Source organism: Gobio gobio (assembly GCF_949357685.1).
Source record: "Gobio gobio genome assembly, chromosome: 1".
In the NCBI taxonomy this organism is placed as follows: Eukaryota; Metazoa; Chordata; class Actinopteri; order Cypriniformes; family Gobionidae; genus Gobio; species Gobio gobio.
In genome coordinates this window covers 59,233,180-59,257,393 of record NC_137097.1, presented here as the reverse complement: position 1 = coordinate 59,257,393, position 24,214 = coordinate 59,233,180, and the positions used below count along the sequence as shown (strand labels likewise).

At 38.0% G+C, this 24,214-nt stretch overlaps 3 protein-coding genes across 7 annotated transcripts in view; 2 read left to right on the top strand and 1 right to left on the bottom strand.

Moving 5' to 3' along the window:
• ap5z1 (adaptor related protein complex 5 subunit zeta 1) overlaps positions 1-3,494 on the top strand; it is a 23,070-nt gene extending 19,576 nt beyond the window's left edge. Inside the window, exon 18 of one of the 2 annotated variants that reach the window (XM_079824013.1) lies at positions 1,975-3,494. In XM_079824013.1, the coding sequence (XP_079680139.1) occupies positions 1,975-2,002 (28 nt within the window). In that variant the 3' untranslated portion in view covers positions 2,003-3,494. The remainder of the gene's footprint in view (positions 1-1,974) is intronic. The other variant, XM_079824012.1, reaches the window with a different exon arrangement.
• The window catches only part of mmd2a (monocyte to macrophage differentiation-associated 2a), a 20,138-nt gene extending 5,892 nt beyond the window's left edge, over positions 1-14,246 (bottom strand). The window contains exons 1-3 of one of the 3 annotated variants that reach the window (XM_079824154.1): positions 14,127-14,246; positions 4,188-4,269; positions 1,954-2,114 (exon numbers count right to left, since the gene is read on the bottom strand). In XM_079824154.1, the coding sequence (XP_079680280.1) occupies positions 1,954-2,114; positions 4,188-4,269; positions 14,127-14,191 (308 nt within the window). In that variant the 5' untranslated portion in view covers positions 14,192-14,246. Of the gene's footprint in view, positions 1-1,953; positions 2,115-4,187; positions 4,270-8,787; positions 9,514-14,126 lie in introns of those variants that run through there. The other 2 variants (XM_079824155.1, XM_079824156.1) reach the window with 2 other exon arrangements.
• wipi2 (WD repeat domain, phosphoinositide interacting 2) lies at positions 12,882-24,214 on the top strand. 2 transcript variants are annotated; one of them, XM_079824090.1, is made up of 12 exons: positions 12,882-13,143; positions 14,142-14,224; positions 15,127-15,296; positions 15,409-15,505; positions 15,750-15,847; positions 15,936-16,028; positions 19,108-19,178; positions 19,290-19,397; positions 19,628-19,792; positions 19,921-20,028; positions 22,243-22,340; positions 22,441-24,214. In XM_079824090.1, exons 1-12 carry the CDS (start codon positions 13,070-13,072, stop codon positions 22,551-22,553), a joined length of 1,278 nt encoding a protein of 425 aa, XP_079680216.1. In that variant the 5' UTR covers positions 12,882-13,069; the 3' UTR covers positions 22,554-24,214. The 2 variants fall into 2 exon arrangements, with proteins under 2 accessions (XP_079680216.1, XP_079680215.1); XM_079824089.1 differs by having other exon boundaries at positions 12,897-13,143; positions 19,290-19,403.

Below are 24,214 nucleotides of genomic sequence, written 5' to 3'. Positions count from 1 at the left end.
TTGCGGAGTAGAAAGTTCAAAAGAACATTATCAACATGAATCTTGGCCAAGCGGTTCACTCAGACCAACAAAACACTTGATATAGGTCTCATAGCTTGTTCTACCATAACAATGGCAACAATTCTCATTCATAACACATAGAACCTAATAAACACTAAAAAAACAGGGAGTATTAAATAAATGATTAACTTTTATCTTGGACTTTTGAATGATTTTTCAGTATTTCATTAGGATAAGAATAACAATCATTTTACTGACTGTATTACTACACAAAGTATATGTCCTAATATCTTTACATATAGTAATTTACTCATTTAAAAATCAAACGCTGAGACAAAATATGAATGTTTGCGAGTGTGTCATCCCTGTGATGGACTGGGCAATTGTCCAGGGTGTTTTCCTGCCTACGACCCGAGACACTGGGAAAGGCTCCAGCCTCCCCATGACCCTACATAGGGCAAGTGTTATGTATGTATTTATGTATGGATGGTAGGTAGGTACTGTGAGGGTTCTAGTCCTTCCTCTCTCTGCCACTCTTCTTTCCCCACCAATGCGTCTTCCTTGATCCATGTTTCCAAACAAAATCATTCTGAAGCCATCCCGATTTACTAAAATATGACTGAAGAAAAAGAAAATTACCAAGAGAGACTAAAAATAGGACACACCTGGGTCGGCTTTCAAGCGAAATTGCAATTTGCTTTGTTTGGAATAATGATTATTTAATTTCATTGTAAATATTCTGCTACGATTTTATAATTCAATATAATTACTGCAGAAATGCACAGAATTTGCCATCATTCTGATTTGAATGTGCTTTTAATAGTTTTGAAAGCAGTGTGTTAGCATTCAAAAAATGTGCTGCAAATATATAGTATTTTGCAGATGGGAATGACAAAATCGTTCATGGATTTTTGCTGTTTAAAAGCAATGAAAAATTATTCACAGTTTGGTCTGCAATTGACTTTTGTTTCACTGAATGTGTGAAGAGTTTTGAACATGTGGCTTCAGTATTGACCGATGCTTGTTAGCAATTGAAAATGTGCCCTTACTGAATAAAAGTATTAATTTCTTAGCAACCCTATCAACCACCCATAACATCCTAGCAACATATAGAGAAAAAAAAATTCAATGAGTGTAAAAGAAATGCTGGTGACTGTAGGGAAGCATTTTGCAATCCATTTATACAGATTTAAGTCCTGTTCTTGTCATGAGACTCTTTGTTATTTTTCATGTGTGTAATTTTCCAATGGGCAGAGTCATGTGTGAATCACAGACTGATGAAACTGACAGTGGTGAACATGAACTGACAGGCCCAAGTGAATACATCTGCTATGTCAATGTGGATTCATGTGTAACTGCGTAGGTGTCATTCTCTGATGAAGATCCGAAGTTCATTCATAATGTTTCCACTAAATCTGCATTTGCAGCTGAAACTTCCTCCTGGCACCGAATATGCAAATATACTAAAGCCTAAAACTTTGCACAATAGGTTAACTTTTGGAATGCATTGGTTTGAAGATCTATATGCATAAATAAAATATTTTTCTTTTTGCAGTTGAATTATTATTTTTACAGAAGAAATGCAGGGAACTTGCCTAATTAATTGAGGAAATCTGTTTCACATCTAAAGGCACTTTATAATGAGTGTGTCTGTTTAGTCATTATTGAATCCCCTAAGGCAGAAACATGTATATACACATTCTCCATTTAAAAAGCACCAAGTTGACGAATAACATGTTTTTTTTATTAGGTTAAAATGTATGTGAATGTATATGGGAAGGTATTATGGGATGTGAATGTATATTGGAATCGTAGGCACTGCTGAGGTTCTTTCCTTTCTGTTCTAAAATAAAATAGAACTTTATTTGTGGAAAACATTTAAAGCAATGTATCGGCAGCCTTCATAACTTTTTTTAAATTATAACTATGCATCACTGCTCCGTTCTGACTCACCTGAGATGACTTTTCTTCCAGGACACTGTATGGAACATGGTGGACATGATGAACAGCCCAGACAGACCTGTACCATACATCCATGCAGAGATGGTCTCCCACTGGTCATCAGAGAGGAAGTACAACACTGAGCTGGCCATGATACTGGGAATGATCCAGAACTGAACAGAAGACAAAACCATTATGTATCCTTTTTTGTATTTTCTTGAGTTATTCATTAATAGTGTTATGTGTTATAGCAGTGTTGGAGTCAAGACCAGCTCATTTGAGTTGGAGTCAAAAACCATCCACATGCTCCCGAAGACCATGAAAATATGGACTTGGACTCGGACTTAAGGGTGTCAAGACCATATTTTCATGGTATTCTTGGTATTTTGGACTCAGGAGCAAATGGACCAAGACTATGAAAATATGGTTTTAAACTTGGACATGAAAATCAATATTTTTAAGGTCTTGGTCTTGTTCTAAGATCAAGACTATGAAAATATGGTCTTAGACTCACTTATTGTAATGGTCTTGTTGTGCACTAAAGAGCATATAGACTAAGACCAGGACCATAAAAATATGGGCTTAGACTCGGATTTGAGGGCCAATACCATGAAAATTTGGTCTTAGACTCGGACTTGAGGACCAGACCAAGAACATATTTTAATGGTCTTGGTCTTGTTGTGGACTCAGGAGCAATATTGACTAAGACCAGGACCATGAAAAAAAAGGTCTTAGACTCGGACTTGAGGACCAAGACCATGATCATGAAAAAATGGTCTTAGACTCAGACTTGAGGACCAAGACCATGAAAATTTGATCTTAGACTCGGACTTGAGGACCAGACAAAGAACAAATTTTAATGATCTTGGTCTTGTTGTGGAGTCAGGAGCATATAGACTAAGTCCAGGACCATGAAAATATGGTCTTAGACTCGGACTTGAGGACCAAGACCATGAAAATTTGATCTTAGACTCGGACTTGAGGACCAAGACCATGATCATGAAAAAATGGTCTTAGACTCAGACTTGAGGACCAAGACCAAGAACATATTTTAATGGTCTTGGTCTTGTTGTGGACTCAGGAGCATATAGACTAAGAACAAGACCATGAAAATATGGTCTTAGACTCGGACTAGAGGACCAGACCAAGACCATATTTTGTTGTCATGGTCAAGACCATTAAAATATAGTCATGGATTTGGACTCGATGACCAAGACCAATACTATATTTTCAGGGTCTTGATCTATTCATGGACTTAGTCTTGACTCTGACTCAACTGGTCTCAACTACAACACATGTTATAGTAATTAAATACAAAATCACCTAAAATGACCGACCCCAGTCCTACATGATGTATGTCCAGTTTGCTAACTGGATTACAGTAATTACATCAGGAAAACAAAAAAATTCTAATATTTGTAGTCTCTGACCGACCCTACTTCCATCTGTCACTGTTTATGTCTGATCAAATCTTCTTTACATGTCCCAGAGCCCTATTGATTTTCTAAAGAAGCCATCTTTTTTACAGAAGGTAATAAACATCATATTACAGCATTTCTGACAAACACATTATACAAAGTCAACAAGCACACACAGGAGATTGTCATGGCTTGACTTCAATTTGTATACATCAGTGAAATGAATGCGTGATATTTTGGGGTTTTTCCAGCCATATGTACGAAACGAAAATGCACTGATGCAAAGAGGATTTGGTGTGTGGTCAATGTCTCATGCTGTAGCTCGTGAACTGGTCGTGCCAGATGTGCGGCTCTGAGAGGCAGGGATTAGAGAGTAGGATGTTATCCAAACAACATGTTATCCCAACATGCCCATATAAAACACATGAGCACAAACGAAGCAAGGCTGAACAGAGAACTGACACAAACAACTGACATTATGAAAAAACAATGACCTGATGACTGTAATCTAATAATGTTAAATGATTTTGGCCCTGAATATCCGTCAAATATTCTTGTTTGTTAAGCAATATTTCATCACAATCACTTTTTATGACTTTGGTGAACCTTCAATGTCGCAGGAGTCAGGACAATGGCATCAAAACTTTCCCGCTTGACAACACCCTCTCCTTCTGCCAATTTAATACACAGAACCAGATGTCTTTATTCTAAATGTTGAACAACCCGTTTAGCTTGTGATCTTGTGAAGTACGTTATTTTCATTCAAGGTTTCGCCTATGTTTTGTTTTGTCCTGCTCCGTGTGAGATAAGAAGTAGATTTCCACTTACTCCATGGGTGGCACAGTTGGCTGCATGCTCATACTCAGTTGGCTGGTATCTCTTGCTAGACGGGACTCGGTTGTTCATAAACCTAAAAAAGATATTTTTGTGAATTTGAAGTGCTTACATTTTGATACTGAGGGTTGAGATTCAGTTTAAATTGTTTCATCCTAGTAAAAATGTGTAAAGAAAAATGTATTTATACAGTTCTATGAAAAATATAAGCTTATGTATCCTACCATTTAAAGGTGCAGTGTGTGAATTTTAGCGGCATCTAGCGGTAAGGTTGTGAATTGCAATCGCACACCGCTCACCCCTCCCTTTCAAAGCACTTAGAGAAGTTACGGTGGCCGACACAGAACAAAAAATGTCATCATTGGAGAGAGCAGAGAGTGACTAGCGCTCTGTAGAGAAGGTTGTTTGTTTAGGGCTACTGTAGAAACATGATGGGGCCATTTCTATGTGTAGACAGAAATGGCTCATCCTAAAGGCCTGTACACACCGGGACGAATATCGCGCGCGCTTATCGGCAGCGTTTTTCGTGACATTTTTTTCGGCGCGTCTTGAGTGTTCACACCCAAGCGTTTTTCACTGGCGATGCACCGAGTGAACGTGCACATTCAGTAGATGCGCTCCCGGTACACAAGGTGGTGCTGAGGCACTTTACGCTTCTGACACTCGCTTGTCACACAGAAGAAGAAGAGACAGTATTTACGTGCTTGCCAAAACCACAGACATATTATGCCTATGGCAAAACCATTCACACACTTTTTGCTAACTGGCAGGCAGCATTAGCAGCTCATCTTCTTTGTCTACTTACTACTTCTTGTTCGTATCAATGTGTGCTCGGCAAGACCGTTCTGTCCTTGAGCGCCACCAAGTCGTTTGTTAATGTCACTTCAGCAGCTCCAGGCACGTGAACAAAAGCACTGATCTCATTGGTCGGCCAGTTTTTAACGCGCCACGTCCAAATAAAAAAACGAACCTGAGGCGTTTTTTTTAAAATGACGCTTTTACGCCTGGCGTTTTATGCGTTGGTGTGCACACTCACATTGGCGCCCATTGTTTAGTCACGAGGCGTTAAACGTCGGCGATAAACGCGCGCGAAAATCGTCCCGGCGTGAACAGGCCTTAAGGTAATAAAAACATAATGGTACATTATGTAAGGTCTTTATACACTGAAAACATAGTAATGTATATAATATTACATTTCTGTCAATAGATCCTCATAAATACTACACACTGCACCTTTAAAAATGTGGGGTTGGTAAAATTTGGTTTAAAATTAGCATCTTGCTCGCCAAACCTACATAATACAAAATACAGTAAAAATAGTAATATTTTGAGATATTACAATTTAAACTTTTCTATTTAAATGTGATGGCAAAGCTGAATTTTCAGCATCGTAACTCCAGTCTTTAATGTCACATGATCCTTCAGAAATCATTCTAATATGATGATTTGCTGCTCAAATAATGTTAACAAGTAACATTCTTATCGTTATGCTGATTGACATTTTGGTAAATTCCTTTGATGCATAGAAAGTTCAAAAGAACAGCATTTATTTGTCATAGAAATATTTGTAACATTTGTCACTTTTGTTCAATATAATTTGTCCTTGCTTAATAAAAATATCACTTAGAAACAACAAAACACCTTATTGACCAAAAAAAACCCTCAAATTTTTTGACACGTCTTGTTTAACTAACAGAACTGATGGCACAGAAAAAGCAGCACAGTGTTACAGGTTAAACTCCTTTTCAGAGGTCAATTTGGTCTGTATGAAACAAATGAATGATAAAGAGCACATGATGTTCAGGTTCAAGAGCATAGGTAACCCTCTTTGTGGCACCTCGAGGATTTAATATGCATTCAGATCACATTTTTAGGATGTTCTTTTATCGCATTGGTTGCCTAGCATCTGTAACTACCTAACCAAGAAGCTAATCCTGTTCGGAATGAGGTCTTTTATGCCACTTACATTGAGTCGCTGATGTATTAGGCGATGATGTCATAGTCTCCATGCCAACCTGAGGCTTGGGATTTTCTTTTTTATTTCCCCCCAAACACTCTTTATCTGTGTGATTTAATTAATGTGCATGAGGACACAGGGAAGTGGGCTAGACTGCTAACCAGAATAAATGAGCCGAACTCGGTGAGCTCTGGAAACCATCTTACTTAGCTTCTTGATTATGTATCATGATTATTTGTCTTCAGTTATAGTTCTGCCACTACAACACACTAAGGATTGTCATCTCTTTTCTCGTCATTTTTCATTCTGTTTTCTCTTCATATGTATTGTAATGTAAATATTTGCTGTAAAAAAAAAAAAAAAAAAAAAGAGTGATCCAGGTGTGATGTAGGAATCACATTCACAGTCATATATTCAATTATAATGCCCGAATGCACACTAGCAGATGCTAGTTCATGCAGAATTTACCTTTAATCACCATAGTTATTGGATATTTTTGCATACCACTGCTTTATTACTACATTCAGGGAAAATATTTACTCAAGAGCACTACAGGGCATCCAGCTCATTATCATGGATGAGTTCATTAAATGAATGTTTGGCGACGCTCCAGGGTTCAGCACCCGGTGTTTCTCGGCTTGGCTTTTATAAAAGGAATTGCTTTTATATCATGGCATCTGGGGCTCAACTGGGAAGCCCGGCCTCATTGTAGAAATGTCAGTTTGGCACTATTAAACACATACATTTACTTTTTTATAATACACTCTCAGAAAAAAGGTACAGATCTGTCACTGGGGCAGTACCCTAAGGTACAAAAGTGAAAATGTACATCTTTGTACCTTACTTACCCCTAAATAGTACATATTAGTACTTTAAAAGTGCATTACAAAACGTACATTAGTACCTTTTTGTGTATGTACCTTAGAGTACTGCCCCAGTGACAGCGTTTTACCTTTTTTCAGACAGTTTAGGGAAATGTTTTTACTTCCAAATGTCAAAAAAAAAAAAGAAGAAGCTCAGTACACTTAATACACACCAATCAATCTAGCTCAATTCATTGATTAGAAAATCTGAGATTCAAACTTGGAAATAAAAAGGAAACAAGTCACGTTATGGTGTGAAAATTAACAAATTAGCAGGAATGTAGGAACACAGGAACACATCAGTGCTGATGTTTTGAGAATATGATAATGCCACACCGTGAGGATTATGACGGACTGTGAGACTCGTCGGTCTAGAGAAAACATTCAGAGATTTGGATGTTTACACTTAACAGAGCCTCTACAGCAACATGATACACAGTGCTGGTCGTGAGTTTAAGCCAAGATGTCTGCTCATGCATAATGTGGCCCTACATACTAGTTATGACATCAAACATTGCATTCCAACATTTTAAGGCTGACCGCAAGTTCTTATTTTTCCAAACCACGCAGCAAGTGCATTTTCTGCGTCCATTATCCTTTCATATTCTCCAGCTTCATGAAGGCCAGTTATTCTATGAGAACAGGCAATTAACTGTGTGCTAATTGCATACAACAGAGGCCAAAATATCCCTTCCAAAAACCAAACATGCACTCAGATGCCCACAATACAAGTCTCTTGTCTCTGAAACAAGGAGGATCCAAACCAAACAGTCACAAGGTTAGTTCATGTTATTATACTGAGCATTCATTGAGATGCTCAATTGAAAAGCTTTACATGAAATTAAAGAGTCAACAAAAATAGCATTTGCAAGTTATCCCAACTAGTCAACATGCACTGGGGGCAAAGATCTCAAAAGGCAAACACAAATCCTGTTTATTTTTGCCAGGAATGCAACTTGACATTGACAAAACTTTTCATGACAAAAAAACTATTAACACTATCAAAAAAAAGCATGTGACAAAATTTCATAATAATAATGTTCATGTTCTGAAACACTATTCTGAGAAAACCATGTGACATGACAATTTATGGGTAAACAGAATGATTAAATGCCATACATAACAGGGTTTACTGTTAAGGAGATTAGTTATTTCACAAACGTACTGATATATGAGGAAAGTGAATAATTATTTTCAGCTCATGGGATTTGGTGTATATGCTCAGTTTATGTTTGTTAAGGTACAGGAAAACACATTAAATTAATTATGCATCCATACAATCATTCTAGCCCATCCTATAGGCTACTGTAGGCCTATGCATAGACATAACATGTAAGCCTATATCTAATTATTAAAGAAATGTTTTAGCGCAACACAAACATGAATAAATGAACAAACAATGTTTAATGCTGCTATCATTGTGTGTGTGTGGTAGTCTGCAGGAAATCCTCACAACAGGCGCAACCGAAGTTGAGTAAGTGCAGAAATAAAATGAAAGAAGAAGTTGACAGAACCTCAAGATTTTCCCATGTATAAACACAATGGCTTCTTCAACATGTTGTAGCCATCTTAAGCTATGTTTCATAGTTTTATATTGATAGGCCTATATTCTTATTATCAGCTTTCATTCCCATTTCAATTGTGCTTTTCTATTATTAACATGGGAGAAAACATAAATAGTAGAAGTTATTTTATTTTTTAAAAAGAAAAGAAAAGATTTTCCAGCAATATTAAGAAAACAATGTTATAAACGTTATGGTTAGATGTAATTTACCTGCCGAACTTCGTCCTCCTAAAATCCATACTGTGCATATTTGTACATGTTCGCTGCGTAACTTACTCCTGGGTAGACAGAGTGACTACTTCCAGTGCCAGTGACGACCAAACTCCGGATGTTTCGGTGTCCGAAACTTAGAAAGAAGCAGTAGCTACTGCCTCTACAAGGCACGTGAAGACTTGCGTTGCTCAGAACGCGCACGTGAGCAGAACTGCGAGAAGCAGTGACAGTGGATTTTAGGAATAATCGTAAACAGCGTCTCGCGACCCCTCTCGCGGTCAGGAATGCCGCTGTGCTCGCAGAATCCCCTCCCCGCCCCTTTGCTTCCTTCCAAGTAAACTTCAAAAAGGCTTCGAGGCAACGAACGGCATCATTCATGTTTTCCCATCGCTTTCCATGTAGCGGATATTTGCTTTAGAAACGTTTGTTTAGAAGCGCGCAAACAAACTTAACCTCTCTGGGATTAAACTGGATCTGCTATGCACGCTATTCTGTGAACCTTTTGTTTTTTAACCCCAAATAAGTAGCCTACAAATAACTGGTTTTCCAAAAACATGGCCTATGGCAAAACATAATTAAAACAAAAACTAAACAAACAACACACTTCTGGAATCATGTCGTGGAATCTAGTACATTTATATCTGAGGTAGCCTAGGCTCCTTTTTAACATAAGCCTAAACACAATTTTTGTTCTGTTGTCAAACTAGTGATTATTTAGGCTATGGCATTGAAAACAAAAATGACAAAGGTTAAACTTTTTTTTTTTCACCTTAGTGGAGCACATTTTCTCAACCCATTGAGGGTTGGTTGGTAGCCTATACTGCCAGTGAATTATTGTTAACGCAGATTTTTTTTGCCATCTCAGAGACAAAGCGCACGAAGCCATCTACTGGTTAAATAAGTTAACAACATTTCAATCTGCGTCTCATTCATCATGACTGAGGACATCACATTCACGATGGATTGTCCTCAACAAGGTGGCCTTAGCAAACTTCCAAAGACTCGAGATGGCTTAAATGTTTAAAATGAGACACAACCAGCTTTAATAGAAGCTAAAACAACTACAAATCAAGAAAAAAAAATATTTTAACCCTGTAAAGCATGACTTTAAATCATTAAATTTGCACATATATTATATATAATATTTGTTTCACATAAAACAGTACTCAAACAAAAAAGTTGATAAAAAAACAGGGTCAAGAAAAGCACTTATAAGACTCTTTTAAAGCAGATTTCAAAATAAATTAAAAAGTATTCAAAGGTGGCAAAACCTCCATTTTAAGTATGTTTTGCAAGTCATTCTATGCCCAAGGGGCATAAAAGGAAAAAGCATGTTTACCAAATTCTGAGGAAGGATACCTTTGGGACTTTTAGTCAAAGGTAACTGAGATACCATAACAGTTACAAAACAAAAAGTTAAGAGTTTATAAGTATAATAAGGCAATTTACACTTTTAAAAGTGCCTTTAAGCGCCTCAGCAATAAATATATGCAAATTCCTATTAAAGAAGACCACGCTGGAGATTAATCAATTATACAGTGATGTGTGCGTGATTCTGCACCACACACAAAATGTAATGCTGCATGATAGACAGAGTACAGTTTCCTTAATAAAGATGAAGATGCATGCATATAAACAAGGTCACCATAATCAATTATAGATAATAAAAAAGTACTCTAGCTATTTCTTTCTGGCCTCATAGGGAAAGCTATTTTAAGCGATAAAGGAACCCTAATTTTGGTTTAATCTTCTTCAGCAAATTATCAATGTGACCCTTTAAAGCTACTTTTTCATCCAACCATAAATATTTATAAGAGCTAGCTGTGCCATCTATGTGTGTGCCATCTAAGGTTGAAATTGCTACATCTGTTTCCTTAGAATAAGTATGACTTTTTTAAAATTAAAACCAATTTCAATTGTAACAATGAATGTTGTATTACATTAAACGCATTTTGTAAGTTCTGTAGAGCTTGATTTAAAGAAGATGCTGCTGTATAAATAAGTATCATCGGCATACAGATGTATTATATTTTTCTAAACTTACACACTGGGTGCTGGCCCGTCATGGCATGGACTCCACCAGACCCCTGAAGGTGTGCTGTGGCATCTCGACATGCCCACTGTTGGCGCTTTTGGCGGTGGACGCCGGTTCACCACTGTTTCTACCTTGGACCACTTTTGATAGATACTGACCACTGCAGACCGGGGACACCCCACAAGTTTTGGAGATGCTCTGATTCGTCACTTCAGTGAACACATCTCCACTGCTCTAGAGTCCAGTGGCTTTACAGCACTGCATCCGACGCTTTGCATTGCACTTGGTGATGTAAGGCTTGGATGCAGCTGCTCAGCCATGGAAACCCATTCCATGAAGCTCTCTACACACTGTTCTTGAGCTAATCTGAAGGCCAAATGACGTTTGGAGGTCTGGAGCTATTGACTCTGCAGAAAGTTGGCGACTTCTGCACACTGTGTGCCTCAGCATGCGCTGACCTCGCTCTGTGGTCTTACATGGCCAACCACTTTGTGGCTGAGTTGCTGTTGTCCCCAATTGCTTCCACTTTGTTATAATACCACTAACAGTTGACCGTAGAATATTTAGTAGTGAGGAAATCTCATGAATGGACTAAATGCACAGGTGGCAAGCGTCTGCATGCCTAGGTGCTTGATTTTATACACCTTTAGCCATGGAAGTGATTGGAACACCTGAATTCAATAATTTGGAGGAGTGTCCCATACTCATGGCAATATAGTGTATATTGTGGTGGTCCACCAATAATCAAACAGGAAATAATGTGCAAGGACCGGAAAGTGGATCAACTCATCACTAGTGTCAGTTATGTCAACTCACTGTAATTACACTGCAGGTGTTGATGCCATTCGAATCAACACCAGAATCAACACTTTTTGTATTAACACCAACAATGCTGCACTGGATATTTTGCTGTGTACAAAATATTGCCTAGAAGAAAATGTTAAGAAAAAGTGCATGTGCGTTCTATGTTTTTTTTTATATCTGATAAATCATACAGAGCTATTCAGAGGCCCAAATTGAGTAAAGCAGACTACATACATAAAATGTATATAAATATCAGTGTCTCCCAATAATATCTATATATGTCTATATCTCCCAATAATAAGATTAAATTTAAATGCTAGCTTAAGCTCTTTTTTGGATGACTGAGAAATACAAATAGCTAAATGTTCCTCTAAAGCTTAAATTATACTTATGATTTTTCTAAAACATTATGTATGGATAGTCAAATAAACCTATAAGTTTATTTAGTCCAGTGGATGTTCATCTTAAAATGTTAAAAACCATATAAAAGTTATTCTACATTTACTTTTGTAAAAATCATTAAAGATTTCACAGCAAAAAGACATGTTACCACAACCATTATTTTAATTATACTAAAAGACCTTAAGTGGGCAGAAGGCATGTTTGTAAAACAGGTTTTTCAGAAAAAAAATTATTAAATTGAAAATTTAGAGGCCTTAGAAATGTAATGTGATATGTACGGTTATTTTAAATCTATGCATCTGGAATTCTACAATTTAATTAATTTAAAGGGATAGTTCACCCAAAAATGAAAATTCTGTCATCATTTACTCACCCTCAAGTTGTTCCAAACCTATATGATGTTTCTTTGTTCTGCTGAACACAAAAGAAGATGTTTTGAAGAATGTTTGTAACCAAGCAGATAGAGCAACCATTGACCATAGTAGGGGAAAAAATACTATCAATGGTTGCTCTATGTGCTTTGTTACAAACATTTTTCAAAATATCTTCTTTTGTGTTCAGCAGAACAAAGAAACATATAGGTTTGGAACAACTTGAGGGTGAGAAAAGGATGATTTTGGGTGAAATATTCCTTTAATGGGGGGTGCCTTGGAGTCAAAAAGTTTGAGAACCACTGCTCTATGAAAGCTTTTTTATACTCAACTAGGGGCTAAAAAGATAAAAACTTTTGGAATTTCGCAAAAAAAATAATTGCTGTTAAACGTGTATACGTTTTGCAAAAGAATTTGAAGGGGGGAAACATGTCCACTTTAGGGAGCAATAGATCGCCTTCCCCTTTAATTTGGACGGTGCTGGTGCGTGCTGCAGCCACTGCGCATGCGCACGAAAAGGTGCAACAGTGGCTGGAGAAAAACAACAACATTCATTGGAACAAGAGGGTGGAACTTATGGCAGTGCGAGACGACCCCAGATTTCACTGATCTAGTCCACATCTGAGCCCTTTTCACTTCGGCTTAATCTGTAAATGTTGTCGAGCCCATGAACCTGGCCAGTCAGAGCGGAGAGGCCGGCTGCAGCCAGCTGCTCTTCGCCAACTTTAATCAGGATAACACGTAAGAAAACAACCACACTGCTGCTGGCCTAACAGCCCATCTAACGTTACACGACAACAACGCAATGCTGTCAGTGTAATCAACGAATAATGTCCACTGTAGTCGCGCGAAGCTCCGTTCGTTATAATGGGAGCGCTTTATCTGTGTCGTGTCTGGTCACTCGCGTGCAGTGCAGATAGGATGACAAAGCGTGCTAACCAGCTAAAACACTGACTGCTATTATTCCCTTCTGTCTGTTAGGATAAGTTGGTGCCCGACAGTTTCCTGTGATGTGTTAATGCAGCTTTGTTGTATTAAACAAGTCCCCAATTCTGCTCATGTAAAATAACGTCAGAGAAATTCACACACGAGACGTGTAGCACTAGCGCCCATGCTAACGAGAAAATTATGTATTTGTAACTCTGCAAAGCTTCACGTCAGACTAACTATGTAAATAATGTAATGTAAAACAACGTTTGGTTGAAATCTTGTTTAGCAAGTGTTAGATGGGGCTGTGAGTTGTGTTTAACAAAGTAGAACGACACAGCAAAAGTAGCTCAAATGTTAACAACACCCGAGTAACTTTATTTTAATGTTTTTTTATATATATATATTTCTGATGTCTGAAAGATAATTTTATGTTTTTAAACGCCTTTTGTTTAACTTTCTAAATTAAGTAACCAAGTAACCAGCGAACCAGCTGTCAAGTTAGTCAAAGCTTATTATTTAGTCCAGTGTAACCGCTCTCACCTCACCGACAAGCCAGTGTTTTTATAAGCAATAACAGCTGCTACATTTCAACGCAAAAGAACATATAGAAAACTACTCTAAATCATTTAATGTCTCCTGCCCTTTTAAATTCAAGCATTGCACCACAAGGATTGCAAAATACCCCATTTCCCCATCATGTCAACAACCTGTTTTAGTCATTTATGCAAACCAGTAGACCATAAAAAGGTGGATTTGTGTTTTGATCACATACTGTAGCATTTAATTATTGTTACCTCTTTGCTTTCCAGATCCCTAGCTGTTGGCACCAAGTCTGGGTACAAGTTTTTCTCCTTGTCATCAGTAGACAAATTGGAACAGATCTATGAATGTAGTAAGTTATTTGTGTATTATTCAATGTCAACATGGCTGCTCATGCCTTTGGCGTGATATGAGTTGATTGAAGGGGCTGATAATGCCGTTCTTCTCTCTCTGGAGGTCAGAGATTATCAGCGGCATAGAAACTATTTGAAAAGTGAGAGTCCTTGAAAATTATTCAAGCGGATAGTTCTGGTCCTGTATGCTGATTGGCCAATGCAACGTTCCAGCTGTGCTGGAATAGTATCCATTGAGGCCAACTGTTAACCTTACTTTAGATGTCAGGGACCATATATATCTTGTACCTAATGATGACACATTAATTTGTTTAATAAAATAACGTTGTAAATGAAAAGTGTTTTTCTTGCTATTTTTTATTATGTAATAATTGTTGTTGTCAAGATAGTCACAGCTGAATGGCTTGCATGCCCACTTTGTGTCTCTCAACGATCATACAGTGACTAAATCCAGAATAAAGCCTGTCTTCCTGTCTGTTTTTGTTTAATCTTTAAAAAAATTAATGGACCTGGATAAAGGCATTTCAGAACAATCGTTATTTTTAATATTTGCTATGCACTTGGAGTCTAATGTTGCCTCAGCAGAAGGTGCAGGATGAATTAAAAGTTTTTGAATTAATTATTGTTATATTTATATAACTATTATAAACTAAAACAGCATCTGAAATCATTGTTTTAAAGAACATACAGTTCCTAATAATTCTGCAATCACAAAAAGAATCGTGGTTCATTTATTTAATATATCAATACTCCCAGTTTCTGTTAAAAATAGTTTGAACAAGCAAGTTATGTTCAACAAAGGGGTGCCTTTGAGGTTGTGAACCAATGCTGTAGTTTATTATAAATGGTTGCATGAGTCTAGTACATAAAACGTTTTATTTTCCCGTGTATTTGTCCTCAGCTGACACAGAAGATGTGTGCATCGTGGAGAGATTGTTCTCCAGCAGCCTTGTCGCTATTGTCAGCCTTAAGGCACCTAGGAAGCTGAAGGTCTGTCATTTCAAGAAAGGAACGGAGATATGCAACTACAGCTACTCAAACACTATACTGGCTGTAAAACTAAACAGACAGGTGAGTCAGTAGACATCCTCTTCCTGTGACACGTTTCCTGTATTGAATTTATTTTATTAAGCGTGATCATCAGACCGTGTGAGAATGTTGCAAACCTGCTTTTTTTCCACAGAGATTGATAGTGTGTTTGGAGGAGTCACTCTATATCCACAACATTAGGGATATGAAAGTACTACATACCATTCGAGAGACCCCTCCGAATCCTTCTGGTGGGTAACACTGCTTGCCATCAGTGCATCATTGTTGTTTATACCAGACTTTTCATGGGGAAGTACATGCAGCAGGTTCTTCTTTCATAATGGTTAGGTGCTCTATTTATATTTGTGGAACTGAAAACGTAGGTTTGCAAATGATGTAGCGACCAGATAGTAACGGCCTTGCTGTTATTAGAATTCATAGTAGCCATACAGATTTTTAATTTGTTATTATTAATATGTCACGAAACATTTATAGGACTATGCGCCCTGTCAATCAGTAATGACAACTGCTACTTGGCCTATCCGGGAAGTGCAACAATTGGGGAGGTACAGGTTTTTGATACGGTCAACCTGGTAAGTGCTGTTTAGTGTAATGTTTCGCAATAATTAAGGTATTGTGTGAAACAGGGTTGGTCAATGTGTGTGTGATATTCCTCCCCAGAGGGCAGCTAACATGATACCTGCCCATGATAGCCCACTAGCAGCACTGGCGTTTGATGCAAGCGGGACTAAATTGGCCACAGCCTCTGAGAAGGTAGAGCTTTGTTTTTCTGTGTGTATGTGTTTACAGGTTTGGCTATTCATGTGAAGGCCAAATGTCCTCACTTATATAGTGAAATATCATGACAACTGATTAGTGAGGGCATTTTACTGCTCCTTACTAGATAAAAAAGGCTGATAAGGGTGCGTTCACACTTGTAGTTCTGTTCGTTTGGTCCGGACCAAAAAACAAAACATATAGTCCTGGTCCGCTTAGCGTTCACACTGGCATTTTTAACAGCGAACCTAAAGTTACCAAACCAAAGGCATAGGGATACGGTCACAACCTGATTGGTAGGCTTGTGACTTATATTTCGCGACGGAGCTTGTTTACCGAGCATTCAAAACAATGCTGTGTGCTGGATTAAACGCCATCATTTTATGCGTGTACATATGGTTTTATTTTACCAGCTGAGAACTCACGAAGAGCTCATAAAATGTTCAAAACATTCAAAACAGCACCAGGATTTCCTCCGTTGTACGCAGAAACGGAGATCTGCATATATTGATGAGGCACTTTACCTCCTCTTTGCTCCACGTTTGCCCTCTACTCATTTTGGATACACTGATCTTTCCGCGTCGTCAAATCAGCTGACTTGTAGCGGCATCTTGTGACAGCACGTCCTGTTTTTGGTTCGTTTACATGTCTTTGGTCCGTGTTGCGTTCATATATCAATCGAACCGCACCAGGGTTCGTATGGCAGCGTTCACACTTCACATATGTTCAAATGAACCGCACTAACCGAGCAATCGCACCAGAGTTTGTTTTAATCGAACCAAACATAACAAGTGTGAACGCACCCTAAATTGACAAAACGTGTTTTTATTTAAAGGTTTAGTTCACCTCAAAATGAAAATTTCCTGATAATTTACTCACCCCCAATGCCATCCAAGATGTCCATGTCTTTCTTTCTTCAGTGGAAAAGAAATTAAGTTTTTTGAGGAAAACATTTCAGGATTTTTCTCCACACAATGGACTTCAATTGCAACCAAAATATTGAACGTCCACATCAATGCAGTTTCAAAGGGCTTTGGAGTGCTTCAAATGGTACTGCGCAATCCCATCTGTGTAATAGGGTCTTATCTAGTGAAACGATCGGTCATTTTCTTAAAAAAAAATTCAAATGTATATACTTTTTAACGACAATTGATCGTCTTGTGCTGGTCTGCAACGAGCCAGGCATTACGTAACATATGTTGAAAAGGTCACGCCGACCGTGGGCGGAAATACCTCCCCATTGTTTAAAAGTGTGGAGAAGGATGATCGTTCAAATTTTATTGTATGTTGAATTACATATTTATTATTTAATTTATCATTGTTTTACCTGTTTTGTTAAAAAAGCGTTCGTATTAGTCTTCGAACGTTTGCTTCGTAAACAATGGGGCGGTACTTCCGCCCACGTTCGGCACAAGACGATCAAGTGTGGTTAAAAAGTATATGCATTTGAATCTTTTTAGAAAAAGACAGATCGTTTCATTAGATAAGACCATATTCCTCAGTTGGGATCGTGCAGTACCATTTGAAGCAATTCAAAGCCCTTTGAAACTGCATTGATGTGGACGTTCAACATATTGGTTGCAATTGAAGTCCATTGTGTGGAGAAAAACCCTGAAATGTTTTCCTCAAAAAACTTAATTTCTTTTCCACTGAAGAAAGAAAGACATGGACATCTTGGATGGCATTGGGGTGAGTAAATTATCAGGAAATTTTAATTTTGAGGTGAACTAATCCTTTAAATATTATTTTGTACGTTTCTGTGATGGGTATCTTTAGCCTGCTATAAAATCCCTAATGTAGTGAAACAAATGGGTGTGTTTTAAAACACTGAGTATATTAAAAGTGGATGATATACCAGAATTCACATGATTCACTTGTAACTAATTCAGTGAATCAATTCCAAACTCTAAACTATTGTTTGCTTTGTCAATCACAAATGTTCACGGATGACTCTGCATGGAATTCTTCATTAACCAAATTATTTATAGTTAAAAATCTATGAAGGTAACTATTGGACTTTATTACTATGTGTTGTATTGGTTAATATAAGTAAATTATTAAATGTCATTCTTTCAAAACAACTAGATTTGTACTTTATTGTACTTTCTGCATTAAAAAAAGTTTGATTTTTGAATCTGCTTGGCTACAGTTGTTTGGTTGATGATAATTAATTTTCAAAGTTAGGGGTTGATAAGATTTTTTTGTCTTCATCACTAGCTATGTTTCCATCTGCCTATTTTTATGTGCATTTTAGGACATTGCATAAAAATATCGAATGGAAACGCCAAAATATGCATAAATTCTAAAAATGCTCATAAATCTGCTGAATTGAGCCAGATACATTTTTTGTCCAATAAGAAGACTGTGGTGGAATGCGCATGGAAACACATTTACCGAATAAATCCCTGGATGCACAGCAACAAAACTTGCGTGACTTTGCCTCAACAGTGAATGTGATTGAATAACTGGACTAACCAACACATGGGATTCGCACATTTTTTATGCGATATTGCAATTTTGCGCAGAAGTTAAATTCGCAATATTGGATGGAAACTTGGCTATTGATGATGTGTCCAAGCACCCAGTTGGAGTTTCAAGAAACTTCATTCACATTTATTTGATTTAAATATACAGTAAAAACAGTAAGATTGTAATATATTATTACAATTTAAAATATCTGTTTTCTGTTTGAATATTTGTTTTAAAAATTAGATTTATTCCTGTGATGTCAAAGCTACATTTTCAGCATCATTACTTATTGTCACACGATTCTTTAAAAATCCTTATGATCAATGTTGAAAACAGTTGCGCTGCTTAAAACAGCAATTATTTGAATCTTTTGTAATATTATAAATGTCTTTACTCTCACTTTTGTTCAATGTTTTGCTTCCTTGCTGAATAAAAGTTTTAATAAAAAGAAATCTTACTGACCCCAAACTTTTGAATAGCAGTGCTTGCATATAGTCCATTGTTCCGTTTAAAATAAACCTTCAATATTTTAAGGTGCTGAATAATTGATTAAGAGTTAACCTTCTGCAAAGTAAAATTTTTCAAACCTTTTCTTTGTTTTTTTTAGGGCACTGTGATCCGTGTGTTCTGCATTCCAGAGGGCCAAAAGCTCTTTGAGTTCAGGAGGGGAGTAAAGAGGTAGATAACTATATTATTTTAGATTCTATCTGTTTTGTATGGATTCAAATATCCAATAATTAAATAACACAGAATGAAAACAATGCACTTCCTGTAATTATCCCTCAACAGATGTGTGAGCATCTGTTCCCTCGCCTTCAGTATGGAGGGACTCTACCTGTCTGCCTCAAGCAACACAGAGACGGTTCATATTTTTAAGCTGGAGAACCAGAGAGAGAAGTCAGTGTAATGATGCCCACTGAAATAAGTGGTTTTTCCAGACATCTCAAACACAAACTTCTTGTGAATTTGTACATCTTCCTTTTTTATAATAAAATCCTGTTAGAACATGAGCAAACCGCCTTCTGATAACAGATCTGTTGGCAAGCCATAACATTGGCACAGCTTTCGTTTTCATTTTTATTTTGCAACAATATTGTCATTTTCAAACTCCTGTTTTTCCATCATAGGCCTCAGGAGGAGCCCACTACTTGGACGGGATACTTTGGGAAAGTATTGATGGCCTCCACAACATATCTGCCTGCACACGTAACAGAGATGTTCACTCAAGGAAGGGCATTTGCTACAGTCAGACTGCCCTTTTCAGGTCACAAGAACATCTGCGCTCTGGCAATGTGAGAAAAACCATTCTGAAATGGCACAACAGACCAAAGTTTTTAATACGATCTAGATATGCTTTCAGACTGTGGTTGCTAACAGGGTAGATGTGTCTCTGATTATCTTGCTTATGATTGGTCTCTAGAATCCAGAAGATTCCACGCCTGCTGGTGGCTGCAGCAGATGGCTATCTTTACCTGTACAATCTGGACCCACAGGAGGGCGGAGAATGCACACTAATGAAACAGCATAAGTGAGATCCAGTGTTACCAAGTTGAAATGTTATCTATCAGAACATTGCTCTAAAAATACACCACAGTTAAAAAACGTTGGCGTCGGTAATATTTTAAAATGTTTTTGAAAGACGTCTCTTATGCTCACCAAGGCTGCATTTATTTGATCAAAAATAGTAAAAAAGAAAAAGTGAAATATTATCACAATTGACGTTCACTTTTTCTATTTGAATATATTTTGAAATGTAATTTATTCCTGTGTTGTCAAAGCTGAATTTTCAGCATCATTACTGCCTGGTGAATAAAAGATTAAATTTATTTCAGAAAAAAAAAAAACGGTAGTGTATATACATAGAATTCTTTTGGCCATGACTTTGGTTCACGAGATCCTAAAACAGGACTAACCGTTTTTGATTGTCTGACAATCACCAGACCAAGCTCAATTTAAGATTGAACATTGATACACAGTCTGCTCTGTATTTTTTTCTGCACAAGAGGCGTGATAAACAAGCATAAATTAAATGTCTCTGTACGCAATTGGATAGTCCTTCAACCAATCAGACCACAAGAGGCGTGATCTACGGGCAACGACCCATCGCTTTTTTATCCGTCATCATGTTAAACCCGCCAATAGCGCGCCAGGGGGATAAGCCAGTCTGGTTGGTTCCTGCAAAAATGTAACAGAAGCAGTAGAAATGAATGTGCAGTTTTCAAGACTGAGGCCCAGTCCACACGGAGACCCGTTTAGCTGTATACGTTAAAATTTTGTACCTTATCAGTGTTTCGTCCACACGGATCCGGCGTATTGGGAGCATGAATCCGATATTTTTTGAAACCGGGTCACAGAGTGGATAAATCTGAAAACGACACCCTTGCGTTTTCGTGTGTACAGCCAATCCGTATATTTTGTGAAATGGTGATGTCATCACACCACGTCCTGCGCGGGGCGAGACTAGAAGGGATACAACTACGGGCACTGGGCATGCGCACATCAATTTGTACCAGGAACTTTTTTTACATGAACTTTTTCCCCCCAGACCTGCTACTGTCTGAGTTTCCACTGCAGTCTAAAGTACCGTGAAGATAAGTACTTTTTTGAGCGAGCGAGCGTCCGTCCGTCCATCCATTCCTGGGACTGACGGTAGCTGAAGCTCATTAAATATGCAAATCTTATCCAATCCTAGCCGTGGGCGTTTACTTTCAAGTGTTCAGTGAGGCACGCCCATCAAATCCGAGTGTTTTTCAGAGAGGCTCAAAACCAGGGTAGAAAATAGCCTATTACTTATTCATTATGATGTTTTTGAATGTAAAAACCACACAAACATCATAAGTTGACCTCAGACAACAGTATACAATTTTTTAAAAAGCCAGTTCATGACACCTTTAACAAAACGGCGGAAAAGAGACGCGCACTGATACTAAAGTGTATTTTGAAAGCTCGTAAAGCTAGATTTAAAATAAGACCACGTATGTTATTATCAGCTATTACGGACATTGACCGTGAGATGACTAACGCACGCCATCGGACAGAAAGAGCTAGACTGATATTTACTGAACGCAGAACGAACCTCGCAAGACTTTTAAAAATGCCGGTTGAAATAAAATGCTGCGGGAGCTCAACCAATCAGCATGTTCAGCGCTCAAGTCCCAAACCCGAAAGTTCCGGAACTTTGAAAAAGTACCACCTCGCGAGCAGGGCCGTTCGGAGGGGGAAATATTTACCCGGAACTTCATTTAGACCCTGGTTCCTGCGGTCAAAACACACAGAGTACCACCCCAAAGTTCCTAGTTCCTGGGGAAAGTTCCTGCAGAAACGCGGCTTATGTTTTCGATGCATTGTGCTGGGGAATCCTGCCCACACTAAAATCTCATTGGTCTATAATCTTACTCCATAGCTAAATAGTACATTTTAAATATTTTCTGATTGGCTGTGATTTTGTCATTTCACTCTGAGTGAAAACAGCGGAATTGCTTGACACTAAAGACTTAACACATCATGCCTGGTCAAGACTGTTTCGATGCGAAAAGACTTTCTTTTTTTTATCCAACAATACGTCTTTAGTTTAACATTATATACATGTATAAGCGAAGTTCTTTTGCAGGTATTGCAAATATTCCAATTACCGGTAGTCTCTTAATTGAATTCTATTAAACATAGTTTGTATTGTATTAAAAATAGTTGATATTGACACTGATGGTCATGTGAATTACTCCCTATGTAAACCGTGTTTTAGGTTAGATGGAAGTGCAGAGCCAGGGAATGAAATTCTTGAACAGACAGCTCACGACCGGCCACTTGTGGCACAGACCTACAGTGCTGCTGTTGCCAAAGGTAAGAAACCGTCATTTTCACTCGGCATAAAAGTGAGGAGGAGGGAACTAAAAGTCTGACAAAATTTTAAAACGGCCTTATATTGTGTTCATTGTCTAAGGTTACACTGAGGATCAGGGGGCAGTAGGGGGTGCTGGAGTGGAGGACGACATGAACACCCTGCGCCTGGACGAAGAGAACGAGCAGCCTCCGTTAATCCTGGAAACCGACTGAGCCGCTGCCAGGCGCGCCCTCGGCGGAAGATGGAACTGACTGAGTGACATTACAGAGGGGGGTTTCCTCCTCTGGTGCTGCTATGGGCATGTGTGACCTGATAGAGAAAGGGATTAAAAGAGAGATCATTTTAAAGCAAGCCTAGCTGTAGCCTTATTCTGTCTGTTGCATATAGATGTTTTCCTTCCCCCCCACCCTTGTGGCTTTATAAAACCTTGTGAATTTTTCTTTGATTTCCTTTTTTTTAATGCCAGGTTTTGTCCTTAATCAGACCAAAATATGAAATCTAAGATGCAGGTGTCGCGTCTCTTAGCTTTGCATGTACTTGTGCCAAGAATAGAAACCCTAGAAAACGTTTGCTTTCATGTGGATGGTTCTGATGTGTTTGCTGGCCATTTCTCCTCTTGAACTTTGACAAACACTTGTGTGTTTGAGCATTTGTGTCCCCTTCAAATGTGATTGAAGGCGAACTGGCTTGCGCCGCCTGCTACATCACCACACAACTGTGCAGTGTCTGCGTTGTGGAGTCCTTTAACAATCGTCAACATCTGTGGCTTAGTGGCACCGAGATGTGAATTTTTGTTCGTAATTACAATATATATGATGCGTTAACAACACAACCTGGTTACAATTACTGTTTTTAACAGGCTTAGAGGGTTGTTTTTAGTTTGATCTTGAATTACTGCATCTGTAAGTGCACATGCTTTACAATACTCTCTTTTAAGTAATCCCATGCCACATTATGGTTAAACAATTTGGCAATGTGGAGACTGAACCTTTCTTTTTGGCTTTGAATTACCCCTAGTGTCTTCTTTTGGCCTGATTTCATTGAAGATTTTTTTTATTATTATTTTAAGTTCCAAACACTTGAGTAACCTCAGTAGTAGATACGACTGATGGAGGCATTTAATGTATTGGTGTGAGAAGGAACTAGCCTGTGATGAACGTGCTTTCAAGAGGCAGTCAGTCATCTTGTTTCCAGAACATTTTGCTTTATTCTTAATGAATGAAGGAAGTTCAAGGCCCCATCTCTTTGTTTTATTCTCAATACCAGCAGTGGGTGATTTCTCATGATATGACAGAGCCTCGTTTTAGGTAGGTTCCTATTTTGAGGGTCTTGTCCTTTGCAAAGAGGAAACGCATAATATATCTCAAAAAAAAAAAAAAAACATCTTAATCTTTAGTAAATGGTTGCAGCATTCAGCTTGCAAACAGGGTATGTTCTCACAGACATCCCTGTGGACTGCCGTCGGAACAAACAGGTCACATGGTCTGGCAGTTGAACCAGGACAGGTCAAATGTATAATGTGAGGTTCTTTTGAAAAATTAGAGGACCAGGGCTTATGAATGTGATATATTTAAATATCTGCAATGCTAGCCAGTGTGTCCGAGCAAACAATATAAGCATTTGGAGATACTGTCTAAATTCTTGGAGCTCTAAAAGATCTTGAGATCATTTTTATGCATGGTTGTCTCCTGAGCATGTTTTGATGTTGCATATCAACAAATGTCAACGTCAGTAATAAATTGACTTGTGTCCTCATCGGCCAATGAGCTCTAACCCCCCTCGATGCCACTTTAATCTGTTTTCTAATGATTTTTGTATAAAATGTAAATTGTTCCATATAAAGATTAAATAAATCCTCTGTTGAAAATGTTTT

Excerpts from the sequence above, each read along its gene's own strand:
- wipi2 (XM_079824089.1), top strand. The coding sequence starts at position 13,070 with ATGAACCTGGCCAGTCAGAGCGGAGAGGCCGGCTGCAGCCAGCTGCTC. Across the intron at positions 13,144-14,141 it reads AACTTTAATCAGGATAACAC|ATCCCTAGCTGTTGGCACCA; the intron begins GTAAGAAAACAA and ends TTTGCTTTCCAG. Across the intron at positions 15,297-15,408 it reads CTGTAAAACTAAACAGACAG|AGATTGATAGTGTGTTTGGA; the intron begins GTGAGTCAGTAG and ends TTTTTTCCACAG.